This window comes from Olea europaea, chromosome 1 (assembly GCF_002742605.1).
Source record: "Olea europaea var. sylvestris chromosome 1, O_europaea_v1, whole genome shotgun sequence".
In the NCBI taxonomy this organism is placed as follows: domain Eukaryota; kingdom Viridiplantae; phylum Streptophyta; class Magnoliopsida; order Lamiales; family Oleaceae; genus Olea; species Olea europaea.
In genome coordinates, this window is record NC_036237.1 from 10710382 (window position 1) to 10727741 (window position 17360).

The 17360-nt window shown below is 36.4% G+C and overlaps 2 protein-coding genes across 4 annotated transcripts in view; one reads left to right on the forward strand and one right to left on the reverse strand.

The window, feature by feature from the left end:
* Positions 1-5234: 5234 nt before the first annotated feature.
* Positions 5235-12317, reverse strand: LOC111393784 (RNA-binding KH domain-containing protein RCF3-like). The gene is made up of 8 exons (XM_023019491.1): positions 11267-12317; positions 9619-10092; positions 8823-9071; positions 8278-8529; positions 6796-6875; positions 6610-6718; positions 6390-6516; positions 5235-5621 (listed from the first exon to the last, which is right to left on the reverse strand). The coding sequence occupies exons 1-8, from the start codon at positions 12011-12013 to the stop codon at positions 5602-5604; spliced, it is 2058 nt and encodes a 685-aa protein (XP_022875259.1). The 5' UTR covers positions 12014-12317; the 3' UTR covers positions 5235-5601.
* A 1716-nt stretch (positions 12318-14033) lies between these two features.
* The window catches only part of LOC111393794 (protein PLASTID TRANSCRIPTIONALLY ACTIVE 7-like), a 14822-nt gene continuing 11495 nt past the window's right edge, over positions 14034-17360 (forward strand). For 2 of the 3 annotated variants that reach the window (XR_002702496.1, XR_002702499.1), the window contains exons 1-2: positions 14034-14098; positions 14240-14307. Coding sequence is in view for 1 of the 3 variants with exons in the window: in XM_023019502.1 (XP_022875270.1) it covers positions 14045-14098; positions 14251-14307 (111 nt within the window). In the remaining 2 variants the exon portion in view is untranslated. The remainder of the gene's footprint in view (positions 14099-14239; positions 14308-17360) is intronic. The other variant, XM_023019502.1, reaches the window with a different exon arrangement.

The following is a 17360-nucleotide window of genomic DNA, read 5'->3' on the forward strand; positions in this document are numbered from 1 at the left end:
GTTGGAGAAAGTTTTTCCTGCAAGGAATTTCTGGTGAGGAATTCTATTTGAACATTGCTTTTCAAGTCATATGCATGCTTATATAGAAGTATGAAACATGGCAAATGAGGCGTAGTTGCATTACAACACTACACAACAACTCCTACTCTGTAATTACAATTGATTGACATTTGTTTGACAACATATGTTGTAGACTTTGAGCTTGTCATGTGAATAATGAAGTTGTATTCATTATCAGCATAGATTTATAACACATATCTCTTTAAAATCATGTTGAGGAACTTCTACGTCTAATTAGTTTATTGTAAGTCTTTTTAAAAATCTAATTGTCATCTTGCTAGCAAGTCAAATAGTTCAAAATTGTTCTTGACATTTCACGATGTTCTCGTCAGTTGGAAAGTTGTCGATATTTGGATTCTGTTTATCTTGACACTTAACGGTTCATGTATCTAGAACGAGATTTCATTCCATTTCCTAGAGTTCTATACATTTCTCGACTTTTGAATTATTATTCTCGATATTAAATACCTTTTTATTCTCGACAACTGATATTTCAAATATCAGGAACGACAGTTCGTAAATCCGTGTACAATATAAATCCTGAACAACAGGTACATATTGAAACAAAATATTCTCATTTCCATTAAAATTATACATCAACAATGAGAACTGTACCATCAACCCAAAAATCTGTCTAATGATGGTATACAAAATGAGGTTATAAATATTTTTCCAAACACATAATGCTATGCTCCACCAACATTGTAAATTAACTATATACCTCTCTTACCCTTATTACGATCAGACCCCGTGAAAGGAGTCCGAGTGCTAGCACTTGGGACCTTCACCCTGAAAATTACTCCAAGCAAAGCATTGTCAACTATATAGTTTAGAATTTAAAATGGTTACAAACCTTTTAAAAAAATCACCACGAAATTGACCAAATAAGAGTCAAAGAAATTGCCATAATATAAAATCAAAAAGCAATAATCTAGTATAATTATATGAATAACACTGAAATACCTTTAGACATGTATGCAACATTTTTTCTGTCATTAAATAAATGATGCAAGGTTTTGAGGAGAAAAACAAGATACTAACAATAGAAAGTCCAGGTAAGTAGGAGGAAGGTCATCAGGTCAAATAGAAAATATAGCACATCAAAATAAAGAATGTTCAATAGAATTACTTGAACTTTAGATGAATAAGAATATAAATTTCATGCAAGAAATCCCTAAGAAGACACAAAAAGGTAGAAAATGATTCATCTCACCAAGGCTAGCTCTGGAAAGAAAGAAGACATACCCAATGCACCAACCACAAGATCCTCTGTTAAATAGTCCTTGACTTTCTGACACTACATCACTATCTATTTCAGCAAGGAAGGACTTAGCTCCCTCTATAGGTGATTGCTTTATGAACAATAATTGCATGTGTAATCCCTAAATCTAACAAAAGTTAAGCACCTACTTCTTAATGATGAGAAAAAGAACTATCTGATATAATTTGTTCTCAACATCCATATGTCAAGCTCTCAAACCAGCGATCTTCATTTTTATTACATGGGAGGCACTAATGATAGTAAGCTTCTCCTTAAATGATTAAAAAAAGACATTTATTACTGTACCAGCTTAAATGATTCTGACAGGGACTCTATAGAAATGTATGTTAAATAAAGAAGAGTGCTTTTATAAAAATTTGCAAATTCTTGACAAGATTTATGAAGTTGAGATGAAATCCAATAGTAGCTGGCATACGCAGATGGGTCAATGCCAGTCATGCTATCAAGTGTACTCTTCCCATCCTCTAAGAGTTTCTTTCACTCTTTATGATCTCCTTCCTCAAGCTTAAAAGTATCAATCTGCATCTTTATATAAAGAATAGGCTCCTCTATGCGCAATAAGAAACTCCAAATCGAAGGTCGTTTCCAAATATGAGAGTTGGCCACTTTCAATAACAATTTCGGTAGAATTTCTTAAGCTTTCTTCCTCCAAATTCCTTCCATGATATGCAATTAATCTATTTTCAATCTCAATTAGGATTTTTTCCAAATAAATAATCTCTAGTTCTTTATGAACACCTATCATTATTGAATCACTTTCCTTTACTGGTTTAGTTTTCCAATTTCAAACACTTCGTAGATTGTTAAAACTAGGGATGTCAAACGGGCGAGCAGTTCATCGACTTGTTAAAACTCGGCTAGTGGGTGGCTCAGACTCGTTAAATGATGAGCCTGAACCCGAGCCCGAGCTGAGTAGGGGGCTCAATCCTACTAGCCGAGCCTGCTTGGCTCATCGAGCCCGTGGGCTCGTCAAAAAAGTGCACATTTACTAAAAAAATTAAAAAATCACGAGCTCGTGGATCGAGCCGACTCGGCCCATTGTCATCCCTAGTTAAAACAGTCTCTAGATCTTACTTAGTTGTTGGAAGGAAGGTTACGATATCTGAGAAAATATATGCTTTGAGATTTTCATGGGTCGACCAAATATAATATTCATAATCGAACTAAATAAATTCATGAAACCAACATTTTTGCAAAAACTTCATAAATATCAACAAGTTGTCTCCAAATAACAATAACAACAACAACAATGGGTTAACAGTCTTGGCCTATCCATGTGCTCTCCACCCTGGCTTCTGGGAGGCACATCCTGCGATTTACCTCCTCCACGATAGCCCAAGGCAGGGTCGGTGGGGGCCCTTAGGGTTGGGGTTCAACCTTTTTTTTTTAACATTTAATGTATGAATTGATATTTGCACTTTTCAAATAGGCAGTATAGATTTTGTGTCAAATTTTTATTTGCTAACATATTTTATAATTATTATATGAACAATTTTGTTTGTGATGGGATTTGAAATTGTCAATTGAGACTATTTTGGTCTAAATTTTATCAAAATCGACATGGAACAAATTTTGGATATTTTTTCAAATGACCGTGTAAAAGTGGACATTTATTGTAATTTCTTCTTTTATTGTTTATTGTTTTTTTACTTTTTCGTATTTCTCTTTTGTGCTAGTTTCAGAAAGAGTGTATACCATGGAAAAAATTTCATATATAGCAGAGAAGAGAAGAGAAAATGGTAGTACATGTTATATTTTTTGATTGATATTCGGGTTAAATTTTGATGGACCGGATACGGGGTTGGTGTGACTGCACTTGCACGTGGCTGATAAAGAGTGAAGGGTGGGGCCACGTAGGACGGTTGGCTCTGGTAGTTGCTTGGGTTAAAGACTCCTAAGGCTCCGACTGTACTCCATATTATTTTATTTGAATACTGTTAATATTTTTATTTTATTTTTTACAAAAAGGGAAAATTGTATCGGTGGTCCCCAACCTTTTCAATTTTTACGGACTTTACCCCAACTTTCATTTTGTGTCAGTAAAGGTCCCCTAACCTTTTATAATATGCACCTGGAGTCCAGATGGATGAAATCCATCCATTTGATTGTTAGTTGACCAAAGAACCAACTTTGACCCCCATTTTGATCAGTAAGGGCAAAATGGTAACTTTGCATATTATCCATAAAAATAAGTTAAAAATTAAATTAAGAAATTATAAAAAAAAGGAAAATGAAAATGAAAATATTCATCTTCCACCCCTCATCCACTGTACCCTGTTCCAAAACCACAAACAACAATGACAACCGTCGACCACCTAAACTGAATTGAGGTTCACCAGAAAATCAAAAATCATGGTATCTAAACAACCACAACCACCCTCTCCAACCCTAATTAGCCACCTAATAAACCTAGACACAGGAATCTCACTCCATCTCTACACCTTCTTTCCCCTAAATTCTTCAAGTTCTCGGTCCTCAAATTCCTATCTTATCCTATGTTACCCTTCTCGGTCATTAAATTCCTCAAGTTCTCCAACAATGGCTATCTCGTTTTTCCCATCATTCTCTCACTTTTCTTCATTGGCCTTCTCAAACACCTCATCCAATGTCCTCGCCCAATTTACTGCAAGAACATGTTCTTCTCTTTCGTCGTTGACCACTAGTCTCTCACCAGTGGGCACTCCTCTAGGGTTTCATTCATTACCACCCTCATTTGCTTCCATTCAACTTCAGTGGAACAAATTTTGGTGACCCGATTGAAGTTTGATGTGGATAGTATTTTTTTGTGATTGTAGGGTATAGGCTGCAATTACCTCAGCTTCGCGAGCACTTCTAAGCCGACATTTCATGTTTGATGTTGTTGCTAGAGCATGTTTGGGTTCCAGCGGTGTGGATGGGAGTTGGGGAAAAAGAAAGTGTCGGGGTCATCGGCCTTTCTATTTTCATAAGGGATGGGGTGGGTGGTGACCCTCCTTTATGACAAAAGGGCCAAAAATAATTGGATTATCTACAATTTCAAACGTGCTAATTAAGCAAAGAAAGTTCGGACAACCACAAACATACCATTCCAATAATGTGAATAGAAATGATGGTTAAAACCTCGTGGCTATATATTGAAGGGCTGGTTTTTAGATATTAAAAATGAAATAACTTATTTGTCCTCGTTCAACATGTCATAGAGCTGTCACTCTTCATTTGCTGCATATCTCTTGCACTAAATTCTCCGCGCTTGTCAGTTACTTCTAAGAGCAAAGTTATGTTAAGTTCACTCAAGATTTCTTATCATGCACAAAACCGTAAGGGATTTAGACAGCCCCAGTTATGAGAGAAATAAGTAAACTGAAAACAAAAAAAGTCCAGGCTCAATAATTTTATTATTAATTTTTTTATCAAGTCCACCTAACCAAACATATCATTATTGTTTCTTCGTGAAGAAACAATGGCCCAGAAGGATCCCCTGAATAGCCGAGTACTTCTTAAAGCACCAGGACACCTAAAAAGCAACAGACTAACTGAAAACGTTTTAAGAAAACGAGTCCAGTCTTTGTTTGGCTACCAAGTTCGGAAGCCCTTAAACGAGCCAGAAACTTTGTCTAGCTATATCTATGAAAAAATAAAACCGTGTTGATTTCCTAAAACAGTCTACCTGGGTGAGAGCTTATGTCCCAGGCACAACTGTGGAGGTTGCCTCGGACCCTTTTCTCATCACAATATTTGGTTACCGTGAAAGTGAATGGTGGTACAACCAAATCCCAAACCAGGGGATGCTCCTGATATTGTCGAGAAGACTTGAAAGGATCGTTCTAGGCATCTGCAGACGAGCAACTAAACAATGAGAGTCTTGTTTCAATCAGAGCTCACCTGGAACCAGTTACTAATTGTTTCTGAGCAATTCCAAAACAAGAATCCCTTTGCTAAGCTTCAAAATAATCCACATTACAAAAGCTATTTATCTCAAAAAAATTATCTGGAAACAAATATCAGATACAAAACATGTATTTAATCCGTTCCAGGATCTATCCAGAAAACTCGGTAAACTGCACCATACAAACATAGGGAGTTCTAGGCATCACACTTAAATGACAGGCAATTTCAGTTTGTACATGCTGGTTAAAAAGCTTTCTTCTACGAAAAGGCAGCCGCTCCACTGCTTGGGTAATGGAGCAGAACATAAAATATTGACTGGAAATGGAAAACTCAGGCTACTGATAGAAGTCACAAGTTGCCTCTTCAATGGAGTCTTGCCCGCCTGACGACATCTAAGGGCCATCTTCCTCGGCTGAATAAGTAGGTGCAGTGTTACATAATTGTCCAAAAATGTATGCATGCAGTAAGCAGCATTCACCGGATAGGCCGTATAAGAAATTTAGCATAAATTTATAATGAACAATACTAAGTACACGGTATTATGATGGATTAAGGTTGTTAGCATTGTTTAATTTTTCATTAAAAATAATATCATTGCACTATTAATAATACACAGGTTGGAGATGAGTTTAGGCTTGATTAGAAAAGATGACATTCTTTTGAATGTAAAAAATAAAAATAAAATAAAAATGAAACCTTAATCCACCATTATACCATCTACCTAGTGCAGTACCTTATAATTTAATACTAAATTACTTAAATGGTCGAATCTAGCATGCCAAAATTGACCCTTAGTTTATAGGACTGAACAATATTAGCCCCTGTTTGATACCCATTCTTTGAAAAAAGAAACATTCTTAAACAATGTTTTGACATCATTCTAACCACACATTCTTCAATAAAATAATATTACACACAATTCCAAAAATTTTCCTTATTTTTTAACCACACATTTCTCATCAATGCACTATTCAAAAATTCATTCTTATCAAAAGAATGGGGCTCAAACAAGGGCTTAATAGACAAGATTTTAAATTCTTTTTCTTGCCCAATATTGACTAGTACTACGCATTCAATCTTACCAGACATGGCAAGAGAGTAGGAGTGAGAAAGGCTTCCCCCCCCCCCCCCCCCTCCAGGTATTGTGGGGTGGGGAAGAGAGAAAGAGAAAGGGACTAACTGCTCAAAATAAATCCTTGTAGCAAGCTCTGAGCTCTCTCAGCTTGCTCCGGAGTCCCTGATATTTGAATGATCTTCTCTGTTACCTCTGGTCTATCTTCCATCAATTTAACATTCGCTCCTGATAACTGTTTGCAACAAATTTTTTGTCATTGATTTGTATAATCTCCTCATCTGAAAATGATATCAAAAAGAAAACAAACCACAGATGCTCGACTCACCTCACTGATAAAAGTGAGCTTGTTTCTTGATTTTGTTACGAGTTTGGATGCCACATTTGGTGTTATAACAATTTCCAATGTACTTCTAGTAACGAGTGGTACAGATAATCTGGGAAAAAGAAAATGAATATGAAATAATATTAACATGAAATTCCACCCGACGAAAAATGAACAAAAATTTACTACCTATTCAATATATTAGGAATATCTTCACGACGTTCACTTCCATTTTGCTTCACTGATTCACTACCCGAGGGCCCCACATCCTGCAAATAAAGTAGTAATTTTTTTAAATGTGAAAATAAGGAGATACAAAATTGGATGATTGTAATAATGCAAGCAGCAAAGTCCTTCCCGAAGGAAACAAGTCATCTAGTGGTCACTGAAATTTCATCACTAAACTTCATTTTGTTGCAAGTTGGTAACTGAAATTAAATATTTGTTGCAACTTGGTCATTCATGTCCATTGATTTGACTAACCAAAAAGTTGACCTAGCAATCCAGTTGGCAAATAAGCAGATAGCCATGTCACTTTTTCAGTCCCATAGTTAGACGAATAACAAACACGACAATGTGCCATAAAATAGAACAAAGTTAAAATTTAACAAACAACTTGAAACCAGTGTTCTAAAAAGCGTAAAGCATAATTAGGCTAGAGGTCAAGCTTGAAGCTAGGCTAGCCTAGATGAGGCATAGATGTAAAAAAGCATTACTTAATTTTATTATTATATTAAATATTTAATCATTCTAAAAATTATTTACTAATTAAAATAATACATATCAAACAATTAAAATTAATAAATTCTATATTTAGCTAATAATACATATAATTAGTCAATTATACAATTTTCAAGTTTTCGAAATGCAAATGCTAGACAATTTTTCATAGTTTCAATTTTCAACTAGATAAGTCCTACTTAACAAATTTATAGGGAACTCACATATAATTTCGAAGTTTCCAACAATAAGATAAATCTCAAAATCATAATTGCAAAATATAGATAGTACCGTAACTTAAATCTTATCTATAAAAGATAAAGTCATTTTTGACTTTTGTACAAATGAAATCATTTAAAACTTGAAACGAAGTCAAATAAAAGCCTTTTAAAAAAGAAAAAAAAAATTAAAAAATCAATAAACTAAAGTCAAATAAAGGAAAAAATAAAAATAATAATAAAGCACGCCAAGGCGAGCATTAAGCAGTCAATATAACAATTGACCGCTTAATTCGTGCTTAATGCCCAGGCAAAGCGCTTTGACTGAGCCGGCGCCTAGGCAACCCCTAGGTGCCTCCTAGGGATGCTTTTTAGAATAGTGCATGAAACAAAATGAAATCCACCAACATGAAATTTCACTAACCCGATGTATTTTACCCAACTGGAAACCCAGTAAAAAAATTCATATTTGTGAAGCTTTGGAATGGTCGATTATCTGGCTTCATGGATAAAAAAGAAAGGATGGAACGGAAATTACTGTTGGCTGAAAATTTTAAAATATAAGGCAGTCAAGATACAACAATAGAAGCAGCAACAGCAAAAACAGTGTGATTTCAGAAGAAAGAAGCATGATAAGTGTCTGTTTGGCAAAAATTATAAATCATTTATAAATGGTCTATTTATAAATAAAACCATTTATAAATTCTTCCCAAAGGGAGGCTAAATTACTTACTTTTGCTTGCTGTTCTGTTACTACAGTTGGTGTACCCTGATGAGTTGATTTGGTTGGACTATTCCCAGAGTGAATTTCTTGAGATTGTGTAATGCTGTTGCTAGAAATTGCCTTGTGTTCCACCTCCGCAGTGTTAGAAGCAGAAATCGGAGTTGGAGCATCCAGCTCTAGGAACTCTCGATAAATGTAACTCCTCAGCTTTGATGTTACCTCGACTAGAGCCTCACGAGCAGCTTTGATCTCCCCAACAATCTGTGGATGAAAGTGGAATTTAGAACACCAAAATTGTCATTCCTCATTCTGGCTAACTTGTTTAATGTTGCTAGAAAATTTTTAATGTAGAAAAGTAACTTTCATAGCCAAACAAGCCCAGAATCAATCGAGCTCTTGCTTCATATGATACTGCTGGGTCATATCGTCTGATACAGCAGACACAGTTTCTTATGCTTTGGATGACCAAACAAGTACCATACGAAGTTACAGAAACTCATATGCATTAAATGAATACAAGACTTCTACAATCACATGTATATAAAATGGCAAACCTGTAAAATTTCATCAGTTTCAGATACAAATGCAGGCTGTTCTTCCCTAGGCAAAATGTGTATGTTTGCACCAGTTATTTTCCTCATCTCAGGTAACATTCCATCTTTTAACCCTAAGCATCCAAGTTCATCCGACTGCAGAAGTAACCGAGTGGTGATAATGTTTTCTTTTTCTGGGACGAGGTCGACAATTCGGGTTTGAATATGCAACAAAGCTTCTTGAGCAGGGAACAGCTCATCATCAGGGCCCTAAGAGATATATTTTAGAAAAGATATTCAGGGCCTAGTAGAAAATGCAAAAAGCTAGACAAATCTTAACCCAGAATATACACTTGATAAGATATTCAATTTTAAGCAAAAGTTGGAAAAATGTAGAAAAACAAGAATGCTCAAAGAATAGTTGATGCAAATTATAACCACCTAAAGAAAGATAATTTTCTACTCTACTCTCTATAGCACAAAAAAGGAGAGGGGAGATGTAGAGGAGAGAATTATTTTTACATAAATTTAGAGCAAGTTTGGCTAAGCTCAAAAGATGCTCTTAGTCAGTATACTGCAATTGAGGTCAGATTAATCTTTTTCACTACTTTTACCTTCTTTTCCTCCAATTTTGGGAGGGAAAGTAAAACAGACCCGGAAGGGTTGATACTTGACTTTTACTTCCTCGCTCTTTTCTCACCAGTCACCCAAACTGGACAAGGTGAAATATACCTTTTACTTCCATTTCTACTTCCCCCTACCCCTCCATGCAACTGTTCAACACAACCAACCTGGGCTAAGAGATAAGGAAATGTACCTCCTCAGATGAAATAATAATTATGTGTTCGTCCACACCAGCAACTGGATCTGCAACCTTAACATCCACTCCTATTTCTTCTTGAAGCAACTCCATAAACGCATTTGACTCCCCAAAAACACTATCAACCTTGTCAGCTGGGCAAAGTATTCGAAACACAAGATCTTCACCAGAAAAAGCTTGTGTATTGTCACCCGCAAATTCAGGTACAGATTCAGTAAGATATCCAGAAGGATGCGAAGAATAGTTATTGCTCCTGGAACCAGCAGGAATCCTTGATCCATAATTTGGTCCTTCCACAGAAGACTTTCTTGATGCAGTGTTAATAGGGATAAAATTATCATCTGGAGGAAAGAAACGCTCAGGGGAATGTAGCCGATTATGAAAATGGCTTCTGTCACGATGTTGACTCTCTCTTAAGCGTGAGGAAATAATTGCTACAGCATTCTTTACAGCATTCATATCTCCAACAACCTGTAAAAGATAACAAATTTCTCAGTGCCTGAAATCAAATTGAGAAAGTTCTTCCATGCAAGGCCAGATGGTACTATTATAATTTAATTTCACCATATAGCAAAATGAATAGGTTCATGATATTTAAGAACGAGTTTATTCACTTTGGAAAGAATACAAATGACCATTTTGTGCATGTTTGCTTAAGCTTAAGAGATTTACTTGTGAGAAAATAAGCAAGTTTTAAATTAAACAATATTTTATCAATCAAATTTGAATATAAGTAAGTTAGTTAATTTTGAAAGTAAGTACTATCTTAGAATCAAATGAACTTTTTAACTTTCAAGTTATAAATAAGTAATATATACAAAAATGTTCTTTAGATAAATACTTCAGCATATATACATCTGTTATATTCATCAACCCACAAATGAGGTTAACAGTATTTATCATGAATAACATGGCTCTAACTCAGAGGCAAGTTCAATAATTGTTTGGTGATCTTTCTGCTTTTTCTTCAATGAGAAATATCCAAAATTACATCAAATGTGCATAGCTTCAAGATGGAAAGAATTAAAACCACAAAATCAAACTTCAAGATTTCAGAAAGTCACTAAATGAATATAACTGAAGGACATGTTAGTAGCCTACACATTACAACAGGCCTGCATTGCTCAAAAGGATCGCTTGGAACATAAAAAGACATAGTTCAGAATTGGTTCTAGTACTCTAGCTACATATTTTTGATAAATGGATATTCATACTTTTATATTCTTTCAATTCATAAATTTAATGAGTCAAACATTTAATGACTGCTTCTAATCACTCAACTATGTTCATCACTATCACATGTCAACAATTGCATCATTGTCAAGTGTCAACAAGCCACGTCATCCTATAGAGATGAACTACAGCCCACATTTAAGATAAGATTATCACACTATCAATTTTGCATTAGATAGTTGTGCTCATATCACAATCCTCTCATGCTTGTAATACCATATGGTTATCGCTTATTTAAGTTTTAAGTGTAACTGCAACTTCAAAAATCATAGCTAGTTTGGGTCATTCTTCCAGTTTAAAAGCCAGGGATGTATCTACTCAATATAATCTTTATTGTACCACAGCTTAAAAGCTTTCCACCTGGGATGCGAATTAAACACGCAAAGCTCCAAATGAAACGAGAATCAAGAACCTGAACAATTTCTTCTGACATTGCAACACAACGTGGCAATGTGTGATCTCGTGGTAAAATCCTAATCTGTGTCTTAGTCTCAATCCTCATTTGCTCAATTATCTTCCCTCCTTTCCCAAGCAATGACCCCACATGCATTCGTGACACTACCAATCTCGTCACCACCCGGTTACCATTATTACCAGTCCCACCACCACTTCCCCTCGGCCCATACTCGTCAATTGGATCATCACCAAACCCAACATTATGTTTAAACCCTCCAACATCGTTCTCCAAAATGCGTTCATGAATCAAGTACAGTGCCTCTTGAGCAGGCGAAAACGCAGGCATCCGGCCATCTGGGTCCCGTCTCCTTGTATCAGAAATTTCAATAATTCTCTCTTCATCCCCGGGAATCAGCTCGTGCACATTGATCCACGCCCCAGTATGCTGTCTAATGGCCTTTATGATGCTCCCGGATTTTCCAATAACACCCCCAGCCTTTAAGTCATGGCAAAGAATTCGATAACTGGTTGTAACCATCAATGAAAGGTCCTGCACTTTCCGTCCACCACCACCACCACCACCACTCCCACCTCCCCCAACAGATCGACGGTGGTTACCGGAAACAAAATGTTGTCCTCCTCCCACTCCGCCTCCTCCGCCGCCGCTATGGGAACCACTATAGCGTTGTTTCGTCCTCGAGTGTAAGTTTTCGGAATCATAGTCCTGGTCATAATAATACCTCTTAGATCTGGATCTCTCCATCCGATTCAGTTCAATCTCGTCAAATTTCAACTAACCAACAAATATATCCAAACAGGTTCGAGTTTAAGCATTACAAAACAAGTCCAATTAGGGTTTTTGGGGAACCACAATTTTGACAAAATTTCCGCGCTTTTTCGCTAGACAGAATTTTTCTCCTTTTTGCTCACGAAATGTCACTAAAAATGAGTTGGGTAAGCTATAAGCAGAGAATTTTTTCGGGTTTTAAACTTTGAGCAAAGGAAGCAGCAGACAGTGATTCTTGAATATATTGAGATTTTGTCAAGTTTACAGTATCCGTATATTACAATTTACAAATAATATCAGGTGGGAGTTTTACCCGTTTACACGTAATGATTTTCGTGCACCGTTGTCATATAAATGGTAAAACGGGGTCGTTTATTTCAGTGAACTTGTTTTGAGAAAATAGTAGCTGAGTCCCTAACCTTTCACGTGATACACATTTGTCTCTAACCTAATAAGAGGAACAATCATCTTTTTATTTATTCTATTTATTATATTTCATTTTTGTAAGTTAAGATTCTTTCATACAAAAACCGTCACATTAGCAGCTTGTTTGGGAACTATTTTTTGCCCAAAAAATTAATTTTTTGACCATTATTACGCTATTCCAACAATCATATTTGACTTCTTCTCTCATAGGTAGACCCCACTTTTCTCCTAACGGTTAAAAAATCAATTATCAAAATCTCTTACAAACAGGCTCTAGCACTTTGTGCACGTAGTTCATCATTTCTAAGGGCGAAATCATCACGAGACCTTTAAATTATTTCACGTCCTAATTTGACAATTCCAATTTCCATATTAATTTTTTGACCATTATTACGCTATTCCAACAATCATATTTGACTTCTTCTCTCATAGGTAGACCCCACTTTTCTCCTAACAGTTAAAAAATCAATTATCAAAATCTCTTACAAACAGGCTCTAGCACTTTGTGCACGTAGTTCATCATTTCTAAGGGCGAAATCATCACGAGACCTTTAAATTATTTCACGTCCTAATTTGACAATTCCAATTTCCAGAACACTTTCATCCAAAAGGACCTCGCTGTTGCAAAAAATAATGAAAAGTTGAGAATATGATTGACCCTTTTAGTAGCTTGGAGTCCCAAAATGCTCCTCATGTGAAAGGTTAGGGACTTTTGCCGCTAATTTCCTAAAAATAAGTATAAGTTTGTTATTTTTGAAGATTATGATTCAAATGGTAATTTAGGAAATAAGTATTTATATTGTCTTAATATAGTAAAATTAATAAAAGCTTATGATCTAATATCGTATCATGTGAGTGAAGAACTTTTTTTCATAAAAGATTGTATTTGAATATACTTTCATATAGGTTTTAACTCAATTTGCAAAATTAATAAATTTTGAATATTCTTTTAGGAAGTGTATTTTAGGTATTTTTCAATAAATAACCTTTTTATTTCAATTCCCAAAAGATGAGAAAGACATTTTTGCCATGTTATGAAAGTTTTAACTAAAACTTTTTTTTTTTTTTTGGTGCCATAACAAGAGTTTCATTAATATTTGTATCATAGTGCTGTTATTAGTTCATTATTTTTCGTGCTTCATTCATAAAAATTGTTAAGTTGTGATGTTCTTACATGTGAATAAAAGCGAGAGGATAGTACTGACTTGATTCTCATTTGTGCATGTTCGAGCCTAATTTGAAACACAGAAAGATATCGTAAATCAATTTTGGTCAATTAAGAAATTAAAAATGGTGATGCTACATGTAAATTCGGATGTTTATATCGGTGTCAATCATTATATTCAAAGTGGGTCCTCTTCATGTAAAAATGTTGGACACCGATATAAATATCGCATTATATACAAGTAGTACGTTCTATGAAAAAATTACACTATGCACCACCTAGTCAACAACAATTCAACATGGGCCCAAACTGGTACTAATTTGGGGTCCAAGCCCATATTGTATATTGGGCCCATTAACTATCTCATTGACTCAGTTAAATCGTCCGATGAAAAGTAGAGCTCAGTCAACTCTTCAATGGCGGTCTTTTCACCAGCGTTCCCTGGCTTATCATCTCGACATTTCTCATCTGTAATTTTTTTCCTTCAAAATTTTCACTTAATATCCAGTGAAATTTGGTAGAAAAATTAATTTAGGAAAATAATTTTATTTTTTGAGCTCCAGATTAATTACTGTGAATTTTCGTCTGAAGTTTTTAATTGTTTATACCAGTCTCTATGCAGAGAACTGAAGTGAAATCTGAGAGGCAGTGGAATTTGAAATGTGCTATGAAGTCACAGGTGAGATATTGTGATGTACAGTGGGTGATTTATTTTGAATCAATGGTTTTTGCTAACTATGACATTAATGAATGATTTTATTTTTTTTTATTTGTGATTATTTGATTAAAGTACGAAGCTCTAATTGCTTGTTCATATATATTTTCAATGCCATAATGCAAATAGGTTCTGATATTTATTTCTAAAATATTGGAATTCAATTGTGAATTACTTGTATATAAGTAAAGGAGTTGATTGCGTTTGGCTAAGCATAAATTTTTCTGTAAACTGACTAATAAGTAATGAAGTGAGTTCTAAAATAATAAAAAAATTTTAATGGTAAAACTCGAAGATAGAAATATGTAAGCTATAATTTCAGGAGAAGTGGTATTGTTTCGCGCGGGTTAAGTCGTTAACAATTAAAAAGGGTCAGACGATTGTGTAAGGGACGAAACCTCTTGAGACAAAGTCCTAAAAAGGGGTGTTCTTTTATTGGCGATAACTTTACAATTGGAAATGAAAAATAACGTGCCTCCAAGGGGCGCAAGCACACGAGTTACTGAAAGAAAAGTGTTTAAGCCTAAAAACTAAGGAAATGAAAATTACATATTCTCTGTTTGAGAGTTTTGGATTCGGTCCTTACTTCTATGTTCCTTTTCCCTTTTATACTTCACAGACGATCTCTTTGTGATTAACTGCTCTAAAAACTGCTTGATTGTCCTATAACTACCCACTTTCTTCGTAGTGGCCATTTTGTCATGAAAACTGCCTTTTAACTGCTGCCATTACCTTTCATCGTTCAACTGCTTTTCGATTGAATTCCTTGAGTCGTGGAACCTGATAGGGCTGCTTTAACAACTGCCTTGGTAACTGCATTTCTTGATAACCACGACGCGTTATGTCTGTTGATACCTTGGGCGACTTGAAGGTTTGGGCGAGAATAGAATAACAGCTCTGGGCGACCGTATGACACCCTATTCGTTCAGATTTTGGGCGACTTGCAAACTTGGGCGATGGCGTTACCACATTCTTGGGCCCCCTTATTTGGGCTTTCACCTTGATTCGTTCGATTGGATTTCGTTCTTTGGGCTATCTGATTTGGGGATCCTCCAATTGGGCTTTACTCCTTGGGCTGTTCGATTTGGGCTGAATTTTTATGTATCAACAATTACCCCCCAATATGGCAGAATTAATAACAATTATTGAATTTTGCCATATTCACTTCGTGTTTCCAGCAACGTTCGAAATTCCCAAGAATTTCAATCATTGTTTCTTTCTATAACTTGAAAAGGTGCGTCGTTTTGCAAACCCTTATAAACCCCAAACACGCCATTTCACTGCTGCCAAACCACGCCTCATATTTTTTGCGTCTCTTTCACGATTAACTGTTCATCTTTTGCTTCCTTGTTACGTAACCCTGAAAAGTTTCGTTCCTTCTCCAATGGCTGCTTCACAATCTCAGGCTAGCGACTCCTTTAGTTTTGATGACTTTCAGAGACTTCTGAGTCGTCCATACATAACCCCAAGTTTTCTCGCACCCGCCGACGTTGGACGTAATTAGTTCTATTTGGGTCCTTTCTTCAACAATGCGAAGGCAGTTGAACAGGCGGCGGTGGGTCAGCTGTTTCCCTGCACTCAGGGTTCTCCATTCCTGAACTCTCTACCGCTGGGGCCACTTCGCGAAAGAGGTATTCGCACTTAGCCTAAATCTGATGTAGCTTTTCGTAGGTGGCATGCTCGTCTTGTGGGTCATGGTCCTACTAAGGCACTTTTTGATAGCGCTAGGATCTCTGATTTGTTAGAAGTCTCTATTCGTCCCCCTACTTTTGATTCAGCGCTCTTTTCGATTGCTTTGAGTTTTTGGTCCCCTGAGTATAACACATTTATTTTTCGTCTTGGCCCCATGTCTATTACGTTAAGGGATGTTGGGGCTCTGGTGAATCTGCCACCTTTGGACGATACTATTTTCCCCGGTATCTTAGTTTCTGGCGGCGCTCCAAAGTTTGGCAAAAACTACACCGATTCTTATTTAAGCCTGCAGACCTTCCACAATCATTCGAGCACTGAGCCTACCCATGCTGAGCGAGTGGCCTTTCTTTTAGTTTGGCTTTGTAAATATGTTTTGTGCGTGCCAAGTATAAAGCCTTCTTTGAGTTATTTACCTATAGCGCACGAATTGGCGCGTGGCAGGCCTTTGAATTTATGTTCTTTGTTTTTGGCTGCCCTTTATAGAGGCATGGCTTTTCTTCAAGCTCAACTGAAGAATGGTGCTTCTCCCACTAGCAGTGGACCTCTTTGGTTCACTCAACTGTGGTTGAGATTCTATTTTCCATCACTTGGTGCTCCATCTATTTCTCGTCCTTCTGCTAGCTGTTACGAGCTAGCTATGGAGCCCTTAATTCCTGTAAATATGTCTAGAAGGGACATTTTTTCATTCTTTTATTCTTTAGATTCAATCTCTTCCTTTTTTCCTTTCCCTCCTTTCTTGACTCCAAACTATGTACATCCCCCTTTCACTATAGATAGCGCGAGCACCTCTCTGCTCATTTGGATCCATTTTTTAACTGGGAGGGAGCTTTTCCATGATATCTTAACTGGGACCAATGCCAAAGCGGGGGTAGAAATTTATGCTCCCCAATTTTTTGCTCGTCAGCTTGGTTTTAGCCAAACTTGGCCTGTTCCTCTTTGCTATTCGAAGAACTTAATTGACCGTTTTCATACCATTAATAAGGTGGAAGCAGAGGCTATAAACGCTCGCAACCTCCATTTATCAAGCCACTTTTCATTAGCCCCTTTTAATTCTTGTCATGCCACTCACCCTCTTTTTGAACAACTCTGGCCATCGGTGAAGCGCAGATTATTTGCGACTGAGGCCAATCGTGTCTTTCATTCATTAGACCAACCGAGTATTTCTTCTCCTCCTCCTGTTTTGGTCACTCCTTTGTCTATTCGGAGCCCCTCTCCTTCTCGTCGCACTAAACAACCTGCTCGTTCATCTTCTTCTCTCCCTACCAGGCCTACTACGGCCAAGAGTGCTTCAAGCCGCAAACGGCCAGCCTCAGCATCTCCCATTC